At 43.4% G+C, this 18029-nt stretch overlaps 1 protein-coding gene across 1 annotated transcript in view; it reads right to left on the bottom strand.

Moving 5' to 3' along the window:
* The window catches only part of HCN2 (hyperpolarization activated cyclic nucleotide gated potassium and sodium channel 2), a 102831-nt gene that overhangs the window by 17001 nt on the left and 67801 nt on the right, over positions 1-18029 (bottom strand). Inside the window, exons 3-6 of the mRNA XM_063914482.1 lie at positions 9367-9528; positions 7199-7417; positions 6116-6262; positions 5022-5262 (exon numbers count right to left, since the gene is read on the bottom strand). Of these exons, the coding sequence (XP_063770552.1) occupies positions 5022-5262; positions 6116-6262; positions 7199-7417; positions 9367-9528 (769 nt within the window). The remainder of the gene's footprint in view (positions 1-5021; positions 5263-6115; positions 6263-7198; positions 7418-9366; positions 9529-18029) is intronic.

Genomic DNA, 18029 nt, shown 5'->3' with positions numbered 1-18029 from the left:
GCCTAGAGCTCACACCTATATCACAACGTGACCCAGATGTAAGATTACCATTATACCATAGACATCTGGTACAGTATACCAAAATATACAACAGACCAACAGTATACATACTATATATATGACTGATTACAAGTATAGTTATTAATTCACATTGAAAGGATTAACTCAATATCACATAGACTCCACATCAGCAGTTCGAAATGATATAAAACTATATCACTAAAGAACTAGAATGCAGAAAACAGGGTTATGACACTGCTCATGGGCTGCAAATATATGTAGACAATACATTAAAGTTAGTCAGCTTATCAACATCTATGTCATAACAATAATACCATCAATCCCAAAATCCCTCGGCAAAATATCACCTATCAGATATGGGGATCGAACGTAAGACCTGCAAACCTAATAACATAGCACATTTCGAACTGCTGATGTGGAGTCTATGTGATATTGAGTTAATCCTTTCAATGTGCATTAATAACTATACTTGTAATCAGTCATATATATAGTATGTATACTGTTGGTCTGTTGTATATTTTGGTATACTGTACCAGATGTCTATGGTATAATGGTAATCTTACATCTGGGTCACGTTGTGATATAGGTGTGAGCTCTAGGCTAATTTGGGTTTAGCTATTGTGGTGAGCAGCGTGGAGCGCAATCGTAACTCAAACTGTTTTCTAGCATTTCCGGGCTCTGTAATCTATAGTTGTATGAGGTTACCTTGGTTACGAGTGACAGGTATGACACGCTCTATTGCGTGGTTAGCACATCATCAAAATGTGCGCCGCGCTACTATGGTTACTGGTGACGCGTATGTTTTCAACTCCGTAGCCATGGTAACGCGCGATATGGTTGACGTATTTCCGGTAACTCCGGACGCGCGGCGCAGCGTCCACAGCTGTCTCTGATGTCTGAATAATGATGCCTATTCCAGCGACATGTATTATGACCCCTGTTTGCTTTGTGAGTTCATGATGTTATACTATATGCTTAATAGGGGTTCTTGAATTACACTGCATGCATTCTATTTGGGCTGATTGTATTGTTGATTGATATTGATGTGCTATATAAGGGGACCCGGTAGGCAGTGTCAGTATGTGTGTAACTGGCATGCTGTCTGGATGTCTTCATTGACTGTCTTGAGAAAGGCCCTAGGGGCCGAAACGTCGACACACTATTGGTGATTATGATGTATCAATAAACCTTTATACTCTTATGGACTGGTGAGTGCCCTCTGTTGGATTTTCCAACACACCTGGTATATGTGATACCCTGTTGGGGTTATCATGAGCAGCACCCCATGGTGATGATTAACTGGACGTGAGTGCGGACATTTCTATGGATATATATATATATATATATATATATATCTTTTAATTCATTATATGGAATACATGTCATTATTTTTCTAAATAGGGTATTGAAGGCTTCGCACTCCAGGGGAACCCAAACTCTGGAAAGTAAGAAAGCCGGTATCCACACAGTGCTAAATAATATCTGCATACTAAATATAACTAAAGAATATGCTCATTGGTCAACTTTCCTGAGCCCTTCAATAATGGTGACTGTTGTAATGGCGTGAAAATGCTACCAACAGCACCACAACTTGCCCCCCCTCGTGGCAAGTCTCGCGGATTTATGTATACAGCCCTATGGGACTGCACACAAATATATGCAAGTCTGGAGGTATCGTAAGTACGGCAAAGAGACCTGCGGGTAATTGAATTGGCCTCATAGTGTGACGCCATCAAAACGTGTATAAAAGTAAGTTTAATATAAATTATTTAATCAAGGTATTAAAATAGCCCATTTCTCTGTTTCAAGACAGAACTCAGAATTTTGTGGGGTGTTTAATCCTTTTTTCCTTGTATTCGTATTTAGTTTATCTATTAAAATGCTTAGAATGTTTAAAAAAAACAAAAAGACTGCACTAGGAGTTCTTTCTTTTAATCTTTCAGGATATCTATGGAGTTTATTCACGTGATGGTATCATGGTGCTTCACCCAATCTTGGAGGCTCATAAAGATACCATTGATGAACATCTTTAAAGTTTTAATCTAGTACAATGCCCTTATAAAATCCATTTTATTAAGTTCACATTTACACATGTGTTTTCATGGTATCACTTTGATATTTGTTACTTTGTTTCTATGTATCCTCATCACAGCTAAGCTCTGGCTTCGGAATGATCACCATTACTGAAGGATGCAGGATCCTAAAAGTTGACAGATGAGCAGATGTCTTATTTATATTTAGGCCCAGATTTATCAAGCCTTGGAGAGTGATTAAATTGCACTGCGATAAAGTACCAACCAACCAGCTCCTAACGGTCATCTTTCAAACCTGTAACATGGCAGTAAAGAGCTGATTGGCTGATACTTTATAACTGTGCAATTTATCACTCTCCAATGCTTGATAAATCTGGGCCCAAGTATGCAGACATTACTTATCACTGTGTAGACACCTATTTTCTTCATTTTCCACAGTTTGGGTTCACCTGGAAAGCATGGTCTTTAGCACACTATTTATAAACGTACCTCTTTTACCTGCTAGAACAAAACAGTACATTGGCCCAGATTTATCAAGCCTTGGAAAGTGATACATTGCACGGTGATAATTAACCAGCCAATCAGCTCCTAACTGCCATGTTACAGGCTGTGTTTGAAAAATGACAGTTAGGAGCTGATTGGTTGGTACTTTATCACCGTGCAATTTATCACTCACCAAGGTTGATAAATTTGGGCCACAGTTTGAAGATTTGCTGCCACTCCATATTGCGGTCACTCTTCTTTTTCTTACTTTGTGTATATATGTGTTTTGATTTTTAAGTAGTGTATAGGGGGGTACTCACGGAGCGATATTCTAAGCAATCTGACTAGATTGCTTAGAATATCGGCAGGATCGCTCCGTGTGTAGCCCCCTCGGCGATAGCGATGCGCGGCCCCGCACATCGCTATCGCCGCTGCTAGATTGGCCTGCATGCAGGCCAATCTAGCGGGTCGCTCACTTCACCCGCTGGGTGAAGTGAGCGGCCCCCCCGTCTCCCCCCGCACACTCAGCACAGATCGCGCTGTGCTGAGCGGCAGGAGAGATGTGTGCTGAGCGGTTCGCTCAGCACGCATCTCTCCTTGATCGGCCCGTGAGTACTGGGCTTTAGACTGTCAAGCAGTAAGCCTAATGCTATTTTGTTGTATATATTTTTATTCACATACGGTAGCTCTATATATGTAGGTTTAGACAAAGGTTTACAAAAATGTACTCTTCACCAATATGTAGTATTAATAATTAATATTATAATGTAATTTTCTGCAGAGCCATGCTGAAGAAGTAACACATGTGTAACAGAATTCCTCTCCGCTTAATATGGGAGCTATAAGGGAAAACATGAGGTGGGAGGAAGGGCTCTGCTCGTGACTGCTTACATTACACCAGGCATGTCCAAACTGCGGCCCTCCAGCTGTTGTGAAACTACATATCCCAGCATGCCCTAACACAGTTTTGCTGTCAGTGAATGCTAATGCTGTGTCAGGGCATGCTGGGATGTGTAGTTTCTCAACAGCTGGAGGGCCGCAGTTTGGACATGCCTGCATTACACACACAAGCAACAGTCACACTTATATAACCTAGAATTTTTGCTGCAACTTGACCATGAATACTTCCAGGTGTTGCAATGTAATATAATGAGGGTTGATGCATTGTGTGCATGGTGTTTAAAATCTGGAAGAATTCTTAACAAAGCCATAGCTTTATGTCTGTGGAAATGAGCTGTGGTTTGTGTTTATGAGTCATAGGGAATGGAGATTTTTTTTACCACTTGCATTATCAATTAGAAATCAACCAGCATTAAAACTGCATGTCTTACAAAGCATTAAGTGGCGGCATTAAAATCACATTCATTGTTTTCAGGAATGATTGTTGCCTTTTCTGTCTTTGATCTACACCAATAGCTACAGGATACCAAAAGCCTACTTAATGCAAAACAATGCAGCTAGACCATCATTAGTATGCACTTGAGGCAAGAAGACTCATAGTATAAATTACAGGTTCTTTTCCCTCAAATGCCTATACACTTAGGGAAAAATATATATAAACTGAATAAATATAACACTGCAATAATTTACAACAATAGAGTCAATGTATTTTAAAGTTTTGAGAAGACTGTAAAAGGTACAAAATATATTATAATAATAAAAATAGTAATAATTATAAAATTATTCAGAAACATTTTTGCCTGTTTTGTAGTGAAGCCTTTTTCCTATCTTTATAGATACTTACTACCAGGAGTTTTCACAATTCATTAGATTAGACATCAATAAACATGACACTAAAGTTGGGTACACACAGGACGATCTAGCCAGCTATTTTGGTTAGATAGGTCATTGAACGATAATATCGTTCTGTGTGTACAGGCTAGATCGTTCACTAGGCACGCACCCGCGGGTAAATGACAAAATCGTTGATGGACTGTGCAGCAAGGTCAATTTTGGCTAGATCATTCATGATGGTTCACGGTCTACACAGTGTGTATGTCGATGAACGATTTTGGCTACATGATGTCATCTAGCCACTAAGAAAATATTTACATTTGGAGCCAAAAACCATCTAGGAAAGATCTTTGAAAGATTGAAAGACTAGGCTAGCTCTTTCCATGTGTACACTCTAGATCACAGGTTCTCAAACTCGGTCCTCAGGACCCCACACGGTGCATGTTTTGCAGGTCTCCTCACAGAATCACAAGTGAAATAATTAGCTCCACCTGTGGGCCTTTTAAAATGTGTCAGTGATTAATTAATACACCTGTGCACCTGCTGGGTTACCTGCAAAACATGCACTGTGTGGGGTCCTGAGGACAGAGTTTGAGAACCACTGCTCTAGATTGTTGAGTCAGGAGCAGGGAGCTGAAAGTGAAATATTTTATCTTTTGGTCTTTCAATCTTTCGGTCTTTCCGTGTGGATTCTTAGCACACCCGGTTTGTGAAAATAAATGAGGCACTGAATTGTTAGGACTTTCTCACCTCCGAAGTAAGAGCCATCCGACAACTTGACCTCCTTGTTTCCCTTGGTCAGTACACTAACCACACCATGCTGGATGAAGTACATCTTCTTGCCAATGGTTCCTTCACGAATAATGTAGTCTGTGGGTTGGAAAACCTCAAACTTCAGCTTGGTCAGCATTGCAGTCACAAAGCAGGGGTCGGCATTGGCAAAGAGTGGCATAGATGCTACCAGTTTCCGGCAATTAAAATTCACTATCTCCTATGAAGAGAAGTGGGTATAACATAAGAGTATAGGCTTAATTGTACTACATATAACATGACACTTCTATAGGGGGCTACAGAAAATATTGGAGGCACCTAACGAACAAAGTATTTTTATTAGTCAAATATATTTAGCCACTTAACCGGCATGTCAGATCACATGCGACCGCGCCACCACACTGTGTCTCCCAGTTTTTGACGAGGAGAGTCGTTGTGCTGATGTGCATAACATAATATTTAAATATTTGAAAAAATACTTTTTAAACTATAGTAAATAATTAACAATGTTATGAACGGTTTTGAAGGGACAAATAGTTAAGTAGTTAAGGATATCCATGCTTAGGCATAGGTTACTTAATAAGTACCTCAGTCAGTTTGATTACTATCTGTGCACAAGCAGGGATATCCCTAAAACCTGGTCTGTTGGTGTGCTTTGCGGACCATGTTTGGGTACCACTGCTATAATGCATATGTTCCTTTTTTATTTCAATCTTAATTTCCAATGTTTGTTATATAAAATACATAGGAATAAAGCTTATATACGCTAATATTTACATCATTATACTGGACTAATGTCATGTAATATGTCCCCTATATGTCAATGTAAAATTGTGCCACTATAGGTGGACCCGTCATGGTGGGCCTAGGGTTAAATGTAGATCTTTTTCCTTTCACTAAAATGGCCCTGATGCCATTGAACTGCATGCACACTTGATGGCACTGAAGTGGCAGCATGTGATATGTAAAGTTTCAATGACTGGTCTCTGAGCACATGTAACAGCAGCTTTATTATGCAGACATATACACAAATAGTGTGTCACTCATTATAATCACCCCTTCCAGACTCATACCTCCCTGAGTGGCTCATTTAGCTCCTCCAAGATGCTGTCCTCATCAAACATTTTTCCCTGGTAGCGATGCTCGTAGTAATCATGGATCCTTTGGCGAAAATCAGCTGGCAGTTTATGGAAAGACATGTACTGCTCAACTTGCTTGTACTGTGAGAGAGACCAAGCAGCAAGAGACCGGATAAGAGACAGCGCCACAGAAAAAGAGACAGCCACTCAATCACACCTATATATTCAACCGCAATGAGGCATTTTTCACCACAGTAGAAGATTGTCATTACGTGCTTATGTATGAAATAGAGAATTATGGGGTGGGGGGGTGTATGGGTTATACTAGCAATATATTAGACACACCTCATTTATATAAATGATTTTCAGGTAAGGCAGCTACAACTGGAGGAGGTTGTGTGTATCTCCAACACGCAATGGGGCAGATGTATTAAGCCTGGAGAAGGGATAAAGAAGTGATAACACAGTGATAAGTGCAAGGTTATAACACACCAGCCAATCAGCTCCTGTCATTTTGTTAAATCTGTAATGACTGGCGATTGCGTTATCAGCGTGCACTTATCACTTCTTTATCTCTTCTCCAGGTTACTACATCTTCCCCAATGTGAGATATTACAGAACATGTGGAATAGCTACATTGAATGAAAAATAATGTATTGTGACATAGAAAATAAAACACTGGTAAATGATGCTCCTATGTATAATTGTTTTGGCTTATCTGCAATTCTTGTGTAAATCAGTTGGAGAAGTATAAGTACACAACAACATATACAACAGAAGAAACACACAAAAAAATCATTTAAACGTTGAGCCCTTACAAAGATAGCAGGTTAACAAAGTTAAACTCTTTAGAAATGAAGCAAGTCTATAAAATGCAAGGAGTGCAGATTACTTGGCAAGGAATAGGCAGCAGGCAGTGGTGCGGGGAAGAAGGTGATGACTATACATACTGTATAAGTATAGGGAAGAGCAACTATACAGCGAGAGAGAGAGAGACACGAGACGAGACAGAAATAATTATACAAACATGACGTCCATTTACTACAAAAGAACTGTTAACAGTATGTAGAAACTCACCTTCTCTTGGTATTGTCTTCGAGATGAGTCCAGTGACTGGATGAGGGCAGTGGCATGTCCAATAAACATGGCATAGCACGTAGCACCCACGATCATGCTCAACATGGTGAGCCAAATGTCAGTCATGCTCTCAGGAGCTTGGCGCCCATAACCGATACACAGCATGTGGCTCATTGCCTTGAAAAGGGCGAAGGAGTACAACTCACTCCACGAGTCATTCTGTGCAACAAAAAATAGAATTAAATGCCCGCTTGTGTGGACTACCCAAACTTAGTCTGCTAATCAGGCACAGGATAGGCATTTAAATCAAACATCTCATAACCAGAGGAAAAGTGCGCATCCCAATTTCTTCGTGCCCGTGCTGACATGTGGCATGGATGAGGCATGCCACGGATGTGTAAATATGTAGTGTGCAAGGACATGGGATTCATGTCTCCAACTATTCATGTAAAGATGCATGCTGCAACCATCTAGGAGCGAGCATCAATAAAGTGCACCCACACACATGTGCAAACACTGTGTCCCACACTCATGCATCAGTAAGTTGCGGCTCTAAGCTGTGTCCCATACATGTACCCCTCAACAAATACAGACCAAGAGATCAAACTACAGTGTCTGCTTAGGACACACTTTACCCAAAGCAGCAGAGCGGAGAGACATCACTTGGGCTGAAAGAAGAGAGAGCAAGAGAAAGGAAGGAGAATGAGGTGGGTGTAAGTAGATCATGCAAGGGAGAAATTAGAATGTCTAAATTCAGACACAGCTGTGTGCATGGTCAAGACAATGTTGCCAAATGTGATTAGAGGACTCAAACAGTGGTTAAGGAAAGGAGAAGCCTTAAGGTGGGTACACACTGGAAGATATAGCTGCCGATCAATTGATCGGCAGATATATCTATGGATGGATCGGGCAGTGTGCTGTGCATACATACTGCTTGATCCGTCAGGGACTGACGTCATGAACTGGGCGGGCGTGTACACACGCCCGCCCAGTTCAGCTGTCAATCACCGCCGGACGCCGCAGCATGTGTACGGGCGGTCAGTCGACCGCCCGTACACACACAGCGACGCGCCAATATAACGGTAGATATATTGGCCGTCGGCTGTGCTGCGGGGCCGACGTGATACATCTGTGAACGACGGAGTTCACAGACATATCGGCCGTACACACTGGCCGACGGACCCGCAATATATCGGCCGTTCAAGAGAACGCCCGATATATCGGCCAGTGTGTACCCACCTTTATGGTAATGGAGGATTAAGGAGTGAATCTTAGACTGTTAGAATGGCCATTGAATAAACAGGTAATAGTGGACAGTGTAATAAAATTAAAACAAAGGGGATAGACTAAAACTAAACAAGTTCCAACAACAGAAGGGAGAAAGACAAAAGAAGAAAGGAGGTGAAGAGGAGAGAGAGGCAGAGAAGGAGAGAGAAAAATCTATTATTATTCCTGTGCTGAGCCATGCTATTTTAGCTGACACACACACCGAGTCACTGATCCTTCTCTCCTGTGCCTCTGTGGTTTCTCATGTGCCAGTTTGCGGCTGACTGGCACCGGCCTTCTGTGCCAAGCTGAGTTATAGATGGAGCTTCAAGGACTTAACCCCTGCTCATTTCAAAAGCATGGCAAAGAAGCTTCTAGTTAAATAGAGAGTACTAGGAAAGGCCCTTGTTCTAGATTTCAGTAGAATCATTAATCCAAGCTCTTCCCGTTCTAGATGAAGAACCCAACTATATAATAGTCCAAAACTACAGGGTTATGGCCTCAGTGTAACCTTGAGTTAAACACTGAAAATGAGACAAAGACAGTGACAGTGACAATGACAGTAAGTTCTGATATCTAGGACAGAAGAGAGTCCTCATCACAAACGGAGCAGAAAACTAGTATTCAGCCAGGAGAATTAGGTTTAATACTCTCATGGGCATAAAGGATCGCTTTTGTATTAAATAACATTCTTTACACATGCACATTTATGCTAAAAAAATCTTTTAAAATAATTTATTATTAGCTGGGAATGAAATTGACATTTCAGATACTTTATAGGCATTTATTTGGCATTTCCAAACCAATGGTAAATAATTGATAACAATAAGAACGATTATGATTGAGCAATAGCATTTCCATAAGAAAGAAGTGTCCAGCCCGAAACTGTGTTTGCTACTTACCACCATCTTGTTGATGGACACCCAACAATTACTAGGGAATTCTTGAAGCATGGGCACAAGAAACTGAAGGCATCCATCCCAGTGACACAACAGCAGCATCATAGCAATCAAGTTAAAAATCCTCATCACTGCGCTGGCCAAGTCATAGGTCATGTGGAAAATCTACAAATAGACCATACTGAAGCGTTACTATGGCTAAGAAACCTATTGGGAAATAAAACAATCTAGATTAATGAACATATAGGATTATTTAGTAATATTTTCCCCCGTCTGTTCTCTCCAGCCGGCCAGCTCACCATCTTTTCTCTCCAGCAAGCAAGCCTAAACCCCCCACTGTTCCCTCCTGCTCCAGTCCCTGCAGCCCACATACACTCACCTTCTACTACGAGTCTTCTGCGTCTTGTCCCATTGGGAAAAATAACCTTTATTCATTGTACCAGGCAGATGCCGGCAAGCACCAGCGGCTGCCCAGCGGAAATAGATGTATGTATCATTTCTATGGTGTGTAGGAGCTGCGGACGGGCCTCTGGAACTATAGACCCGGAAGTTTCCCCTTGATGGCGGCCCTGCTTAGAGGAAGTTCACACACGACAAGGGCAGACCTGAAACTGAGGAACGGTAATACTGGCTGATAGCTGGGTGTGGGAGAGGGAATGTGAAAAATAAGTAAGAATTACCTAGTAAGTAGCACAGCTTTAAAGCAAAATGTATTTAAATAGGAAAAAAACACATTTGCCATTAACAAATATCAAAGGTTGAATAATATACATGAAAGTGTCCCCTATAAATGGGATGCAGTCAATTTACCTACGATCAAAATCCCAACTGTCAAAATCTCGACAACCATTGACCAACGGTCAAAATCCTGATAAGGTCAAAATACTGACATGGTCAAAATACCGACATTTAAACTGTCGACAGGTCAAAAAGTCGACTTGAGTTTTTAATTGAAACCGACTTGTTCATACTTTACCATCCCAGTGCACCTGGAGAGGGAATAATAGCGTGCCGAACACAGCGAGGCACCGTGGCCGAAGAATGGCAAGCGGACGTGGCACACAAAAAGACACTGGGAAACTCATGTCGACTTTTTGACCTGTCGACATTTTAAATGTTGGTATTTTGACCTTGTCGGTATTTTAAATGTCTGGATTTTGATTGTAGGTATTTCATACTAAACCCCTTTTAACACACACACCAAATTCCAGGGCAGACTGGGATTTTCCTGGGGTTTTGGTGTAGTGTGTATGGGGGACTCAGACTGAGCCCTGGGAAATTCTGGGTGGATAGACCTTGGTTGTACCCATGTATTTCCCGGGTCTCATGTCTAAGAGGGGTATAAGAATGTACTGCTGTTCATTAAATGTCAAACATTTTACATCTAGACAAAAGGTCTGCCCACTACCCAACCCAAGAACCAGATGAGGTTTAAGCAGCAGAAAAATAACCCTATAATGTAACGTATTATGATCAAACTAAACAAAAATAAACAAAAGTCACAAAAACGACGTGTGTATTTTGCCTTCAATTATTATTTTTTTTATCTGTGGATTTTTCTTTGAATTTTATTGATAATTTGTTGTTCACTTAAAAACACTATGGCAACATCTAAAATGATCATGTTCTGGTTATCCTTTATCTTGTCTAATATTACTGCATTGGTCACAATTTTAATACACAATCCTGTCTTTACCATCTGTTTTATGCAATTTGTTTCAATCATGATCACCTCTAAATGCACAGCTGTGTAACATATTAATGTTTACTAAATAAAGTACTGGGATAAGCCACCACACAAAGCGGCTAAACCCATCTAAACTAATGGGCACAGTGCAAAAAGTGTCATCTGGGCTCAGAAGAGCTAGACTATTTACACATTTCTGCTCGCCATCTCAGGAGGCTGCCATCAGAAATGTGGGCACCCATAGCACTCGAGTCCTATCCAGGGATGCAGACTTTCTGGCTGCCCCCTCACGGAGAGGGAAGTCAGCTCGGCGCAGCAGGGGGCGGGTGTGACTTGATATAGGGAGCATGGCTCTGCTGTTGAAGTAGCACAGCAGGTGTGGCACTTATGGTCACATCACCATGGCTATGCCCCCTATACAGTGCCGCTATTACGGGCATTGTACAGCAGGGGGACGGGGCTACGATGATGCGATTCAGCACAAATCGTGTCATTGGATCCCCTCAGTCCGCCCACTTGTTCTCTGTAAGTGGGTGGCAGAGGGGGTGCGGGGGAGCTTCTGCACTGCGGTAGACTTGCCTACCTTTCCGGGGGGGGGGTACCCGATTTTCAGGAGCCTCCCGGCCATTCCAAGCGGGTAGTCAAGTATGGTCCTATCAGAGCAATAATTAAGAGGGTGATTTAGAGCTGATATTTATTATTTATTACTAGTTATTTATATAGCGCACACATATTCCGCAGCGCTTTACAGAGCGTATTTGGCCATTCACATCAGTCCCTGCCCCAGTGGAGCTTACAATCTATATTCCCTACCACACATACATGCTAAGGTTAATTTGTATGGAGCCAATTAACCTACCAGTATATTTTTAGATTGTGGGAGGAAACCGGAGAACCCGGAGGAAACCCACGCAAGTACAGGGAGAATATACAAACTCCACACAGTTAGGGCCATGATGGGGATCGAACCCATGACCTCAGTGCTGTAAGGCAGTAATGCTAACCATTACACAGTCTGTGCTGCAAATTTAGCACCTCTATGATCAGATTCTCAGACATGTGGGGAGACGCCCACCACAGGGCTAGTCCGCCCCGCATGTCAGGCCCTAAACACATAGGTGCAAAAGCATCGCACGGCGGCAATGATTTTGCACCCGCTGAGTAGGTGGCAGGCGGGTACCCGCCACGTTATGGGTCGCAGCAGCTGCATGTGACATCACACAGCCGCCGCAGCCTGTCCCCACAACAGTCCGGGGACACCTGCGTTGTCCGGACCGCGCCCCACCAAAGGCGTTCTGACACCGTTGGCACGCCCCATTCCGCCCCACAACTGCCACTGCCTGTCAATCAGGCAGAGGCAATCACAGCCCTGAAATGCTGGGCTTCACACTGTGCGTGCACACTTCCCAAAGGGCTTCAGACTGGGTCTGAATTAGGCCCAAAATTGCTCCGTCAGGTGCCCGTTGATTATCGCCATCTAAAAAACTGTTGAATCGCCCCCTTATTGTCAGTTCATGGGCAGCATATGATGTTCATTTGTGAGCACTCTCCATTTCCTATAGCGATCGATCACTTCAGCTGAATGAAGACAATAGAATTCTGACAATGCCGCCAATGTTCAAGAATTTGAGGCCTAACATTAACAACTTTATTTTTTTTAAACACATGCCAATAACTAAAAAAACCAGAGACACACTAAGATAAATATATTACAAGACACACGTAAGGATCTATAAACTCTGTACAAATGTTATGAGATGAAACGCATGCCCCAGGGACAGCTCTTTACAGTTGGGTCATGTAGAGCAGCGGCCAGCATGAATACATAAAACTATATTGCAACCCATACAATAGTTCCTAATAAGGATGGGCGAAGAGGTAATAACAGAACCGCCTAAAAAATGATTCCAAAAGAGGGACACAAGGTGCACTTAATGTTATCTTGGTAATGCTAATGTCATTTGTCTGGACATTAGAAACTTAGGTTAATAAGGCTATATTACAGTTAATTCTTTACTTAGTACAGCGGTTCCCAATCTTTTTTAAAATCACTGCGCCCTAGAGCATCAGAATTTTTTCACTGCACCCCTAGGTCAAAGTTTCTTATTCAGAAATTTAGAAAGCGATATTAAATTAAGTAAATTGTGTTTATATGTCATCCTTAGGTTCAGTTTGTGGTGAGGGACCGGATTCACTTCTGTTTGGCCACATATTTTATGATAGGCATCCACCAGGGGTGTAGTACGGCTGACCGGTGGTCAGGAGGCCGGCGGTCAGCTTACCGACGGCGGGATCCCGGCAGCATACCGACGCCGGGATCCCGGCGGGGAGGGGCGAGTGCAGCAAGCCCCTTGCGGGCTCGCCACGCTGCGGGCTCGGTGGCGACCTGCGGTCACCACGGGTTCTATTCCCACTCTATGGGTGTCGTGGACACCCACGAGTGGAAATAGTCCCTGTCTGTCGGCATGCTGACCATCGGGATAGCGAGCCGTCGGGATGGTGGAGGAGGTCATGTGACTGTCGGTCAGCTGAACGGCGGTCACATGAATACCACCCATCCACCAGCACTGGGTTTTCTTATTACATTGACCATAAATAGTTTGAATTGCTGGACCACCAATCCAAGGCACCCCAGGGTGCCACGGCACACAGTTTGAGAACCACTAACTTAGGCTACATGGCTAACAGAATATATTATCGCCTAGTTTTTTAGATTATTTGTACCTAATGTTATCATACATGGTCTCAATTCATTTATATAAAGGAAAGGGAGAGGCAGGATCAGCATGTACAATAAGAGCATAATAGGAAACAAGGTCAGGCTGGAAATGGTGAGTACCTCTGTTTTATGTGGCGGTCACATTAAAGTAAAGATGTGGCGTTCTGTTTCACTATGTTCTATTCGCCAAACTAGTGTAAGCTTACATTTATCCGGATTTATCTTATTGGCTAGCTAAAACCCTTGAGAGCTGAAAGCCAATAAGATGCTGTTTTCGAAATCTGAACCCACACATTACTACTTTACATACTGCTTCATGACAAGTTCTGGGATTCCTGTGAGTGAAGGAATTTAGGCCCAGATTTATCAAGCCTTGGAGAGTGATCAATTGCACGGTGATAAAGTACCAACCAATCAGCTCCTAACTGTCATTTTTTTCAAACACAGCCTGTAACATGACAGTTGGGAGCTGATCGGCTGATACTTTATAACAGTACAATTTATCACTCTCCAAGGCTTGATAAATCTGGGCCTCTGAGACATATCTAGGGGAAGGTACAAGAATTGGTATTTGTTGATGTTGCGGTTTGGTTTCTGTGCAGGGATTTCAGCAAATGCATGTCTCAGTGACTGAGCGCACCACAGCAGCATTATCAGTACGTATAGGAGGCAGCACGCTGTACCAGTAAGAGCGGGGAGAGGAAATCCAGGAATTAACATTAAGAATAGATTGCACTAAAAGGGATCTACAAACCTCAATAAAGGAAGCTCATTATTAACATATGAAGTGCTGTTTAAATGGGAAAATAATGTAGGTAATTGAAAGCTCAGTTTAGAAAACAGCAATTACACAATAAAACCTATTTATTTCAATTAATTACGAAAATAGAAAACCACAATTATGATTTGCAGTGAAACAAAATGCATATCAACATCATAATTTTAACACCAATTATAAGAGAACTAAATATTTATTAACAGTTATTTATATAGTACACCCATATTGTACAGCGCTTTAGAGAACGTGAGTAAATAAACGCCACCTCAGCCTCCCCCCATCAGCAGCACCCCGTCTTGACCCCCTCTCTTTCTCGTCCCCATTCCCGGACCTCTTGTCTCCCGCCGATGCAGTGTGTACACGTCTCACATAATGTACCCAGCGCTCACAGTGGGAGCTGGGACGTGCGCCGTGTACATTAGGTTAAAGTGCATGTGCCTCAGCTGCAAATGTGTGTGATATCCTAATTTAGGTCAGGGACAAGTTTTATAATAGGATTGTGGGGTATGTGAATGTACAGGAGGGGTTCATATACGTGTATGGGCGAAGTATGTGTATGTATGGGAGTAGTGTATGTAATCACAGTACTGTATATTAGGGGTTAAGTGTATATATAATCCTCATGCGGGTGGTCTTCAGGTTGCCGAATGTCGGGATCCCGGCGCACAGTATACTGGCGCCGGAATCCCGACACCCGGCATATCGACAGATATTCTCCCTCGTGGGGGTCTACGACCCCCCTGGAGGTTGAATAAATAGCATGGCGCGTCACCGTGCCCGCAGCGCGGCGAGCGCAGCGTGCCCGCAAGGGGCTCATTAGCACTCACCACGCTGTTGGTATGCCGGCGGTCGGGCTCCCGGCGCCGGAATGCTGGTCGCCGGCATACCATACTACACCCCCTCATGCATATATTGTATGTAATGCATATTGAGGACTTTGTGTATTTACAGGAAAGGCGTATATATGTATGCTCATGGTTATGTGTATATACAGGAGGGAGTGTATATAAGTATATTAAGGAATAAGTATATACAGAGGGGTGTATATACACAGCATATTGGGAGGGGGGGGGGGGGGCTATTGTATATTGCAGATTTTGGGGGTTAAGTGTATATACCCAAGAGTGTTAATGCACAATATATGGAGGGATGGGGGGGTGCATGTACAGGAGAGGTGGATATATGTATATAGGTGGGTATGTACATGTATAGGAGGGGTGTATATAATAACAGTTCATTGGGAGTATATGTATGTACAGGGTGGTGTATTAGTGTTCCTGCTAGGCTATTTCAGCAAAGTACCTCACTCTGCTCATTTTTTATATAAAAGCACCCTTTTTTTCAGTGCACCATGCAGAATCATTAATCACCCTCTTGTGTAAAGTTTACAGTCAGAGGCAGAGCGCATGTTACAATGTAGTTAGTTGTCTACACCCTGCCCACCTCTGAAAGTGAAACACAATTTTTATCCTCTGGGAATGGGAACACAGAGGAGCTACTGTAAATCACATCACTGCTGTGGCTGCCTGCATCACACAGTACTCTAATGGGGTTGGTATCGGGATCCCGGCCTTTGGGAAGCTAGCGGTCAGAATACCTACAGTAGCATTCTGGCACACAGGATCCCACACCTACTAAGTATGCTAACCCTAACCCTCCTTCCCCACATCCTGACCCTAACCACCCCCACCTCACCCCAATGCAGCCTAATGCTAACCTCCCTGGTTAGTGCCTAAATCTTACCCCCATATCCGCAGCCCGACTCCCTCAGCCTAGCCCTAAACCTCCCCAGAGGTGCCTAACCCTAACCCTCCCTCCCCACAGCCTAACTCTAACCCCCTCCCCTGTGCAGGGCTTTACATTTCCCAGCCTTGGCATACTTACATTCAGGATGCAGACAGTCGGAAATTCCGGCATTGTGATCAATATCGGGATCCTGGTGTCGGTATTCTCAGATGCCCTCTGCAGCGGTCAGCACCCTGCTCTAAATGTGCCCTCTGCAGCGGTCAGCACCCTGCTCTAAATGTGCCCTCTGCAGGGGTCAGCACCCTGCTCTAAATGTGCCCTCTGCAGGGGTCAGCACCCTGCTCTAAATGTGCCCTCTGCAGCGGTCAGCACCCTGCTCTAAATGTGCCCTCTGCAGCGGTCAGCACCCTGCTCTAAATGTGCCCTCTGCAGGGGTCAGCACCCTGCTCTAAATGTGCCCTCTGCAGGGGTCAGCACCCTGCTCTAAATGTGCCCTCTGCAGGGGTCAGCACCCTGCTCTAAATGTGCCCTCTGCAGGGGTCAGCACCCTGCTCTAAATGTGCCCTCTGCAGCGGTCAGCACCCTGCTCTAAATGTGCCCTCTGCAGCGGTCAGCACCCTGCTCTAAATGTGCCCTCGTCAGCGATCATTTATGAAATAATCATACATGAAATGTATAAAATCACCCTTTAGGGTCCCTACACCCTACCATAAATGTGCCCTCCTCAGTGATCAGCACCCTACCATAAATGTGCCCTCCTCAGTAATCAGCACCCTACCATAAATGTGCCCTCCTCAGTGATTAGCACCCTACCATAAATGTGCCTTCCTCAGTGACCAGCACTCTGCTCTAAAAAAAATTCTAGAGTGAACACTAATGTATTATTGGGGGATATGTGTATATAACAGAAATGGTACAGTATAGTGCTATAAGGCAGCAAAGCTAATCATTGCACAACCATGCTGTCTACAGATCTATGTTATGGTTACACATAACCGGGTATATTCCGACAGATTTAGGTTGGAAGGGGTTCTAACCTATTCAATAGGGGGCCGTTTTTTTTCCGACAAGTCAGGAATTCGCGACTTGTCTGAAAGCTGTCGGAATACACGCGGATCGGCGGCTTCAGCCGCTGAGCCACGTGTATTGTCAGAAGCGTGGCCAAACCAGACAGGTTTTAGCCCCGTTTCCGACAATGTCAATCTGACTTTTAAAAAAAATAGGATTTTAATACCTACCGGTAAATACTTTTCTCTTAGTCCGTAGAGGATGCTGGGGACTCCAAAAGGACCATGGGGGTATAGACGGGATCCGCAGGAGACATGGGCACACTATAAGACTTTGAATGGGTGTGAACTGGCTCCTCCCTCTATGCCCCTCCTCCAGACCTCAGTTAGAAAACTGCCCAGGGAGACGGACATTTCGAGGAAAGAATTTGTTTAAACACGGTGAGTGTCATACCAGCTCCCACCTCGAACATGCCGCAGAACGTGGCATTCAATAGAACACCAGCTGACGGCATGGAAAAAACATACAGCAATATGTTGACCAAAATGTAACACAACCTGTGTGTAAACACGACCCATAATCACATACTGCATGCCATGGCATGAATAACAGCAGCAACAGACTTGACTGAAAATAAAACACCACATGAGTGTAACGACAACCAATAGCTGCAGATATAGTACGCACTGGGACAGGCGCCCAGCATCCTCTACGGACTAAGAGAAAAG

This window comes from Pseudophryne corroboree, chromosome 1 (genome assembly GCF_028390025.1).
Source record: "Pseudophryne corroboree isolate aPseCor3 chromosome 1, aPseCor3.hap2, whole genome shotgun sequence".
Taxonomy (NCBI): Eukaryota; Metazoa; Chordata; class Amphibia; order Anura; family Myobatrachidae; genus Pseudophryne; species Pseudophryne corroboree.
Note: the sequence above shows the minus strand (reverse complement) of the source record. Positions and strands in the feature narration are given on the sequence as shown.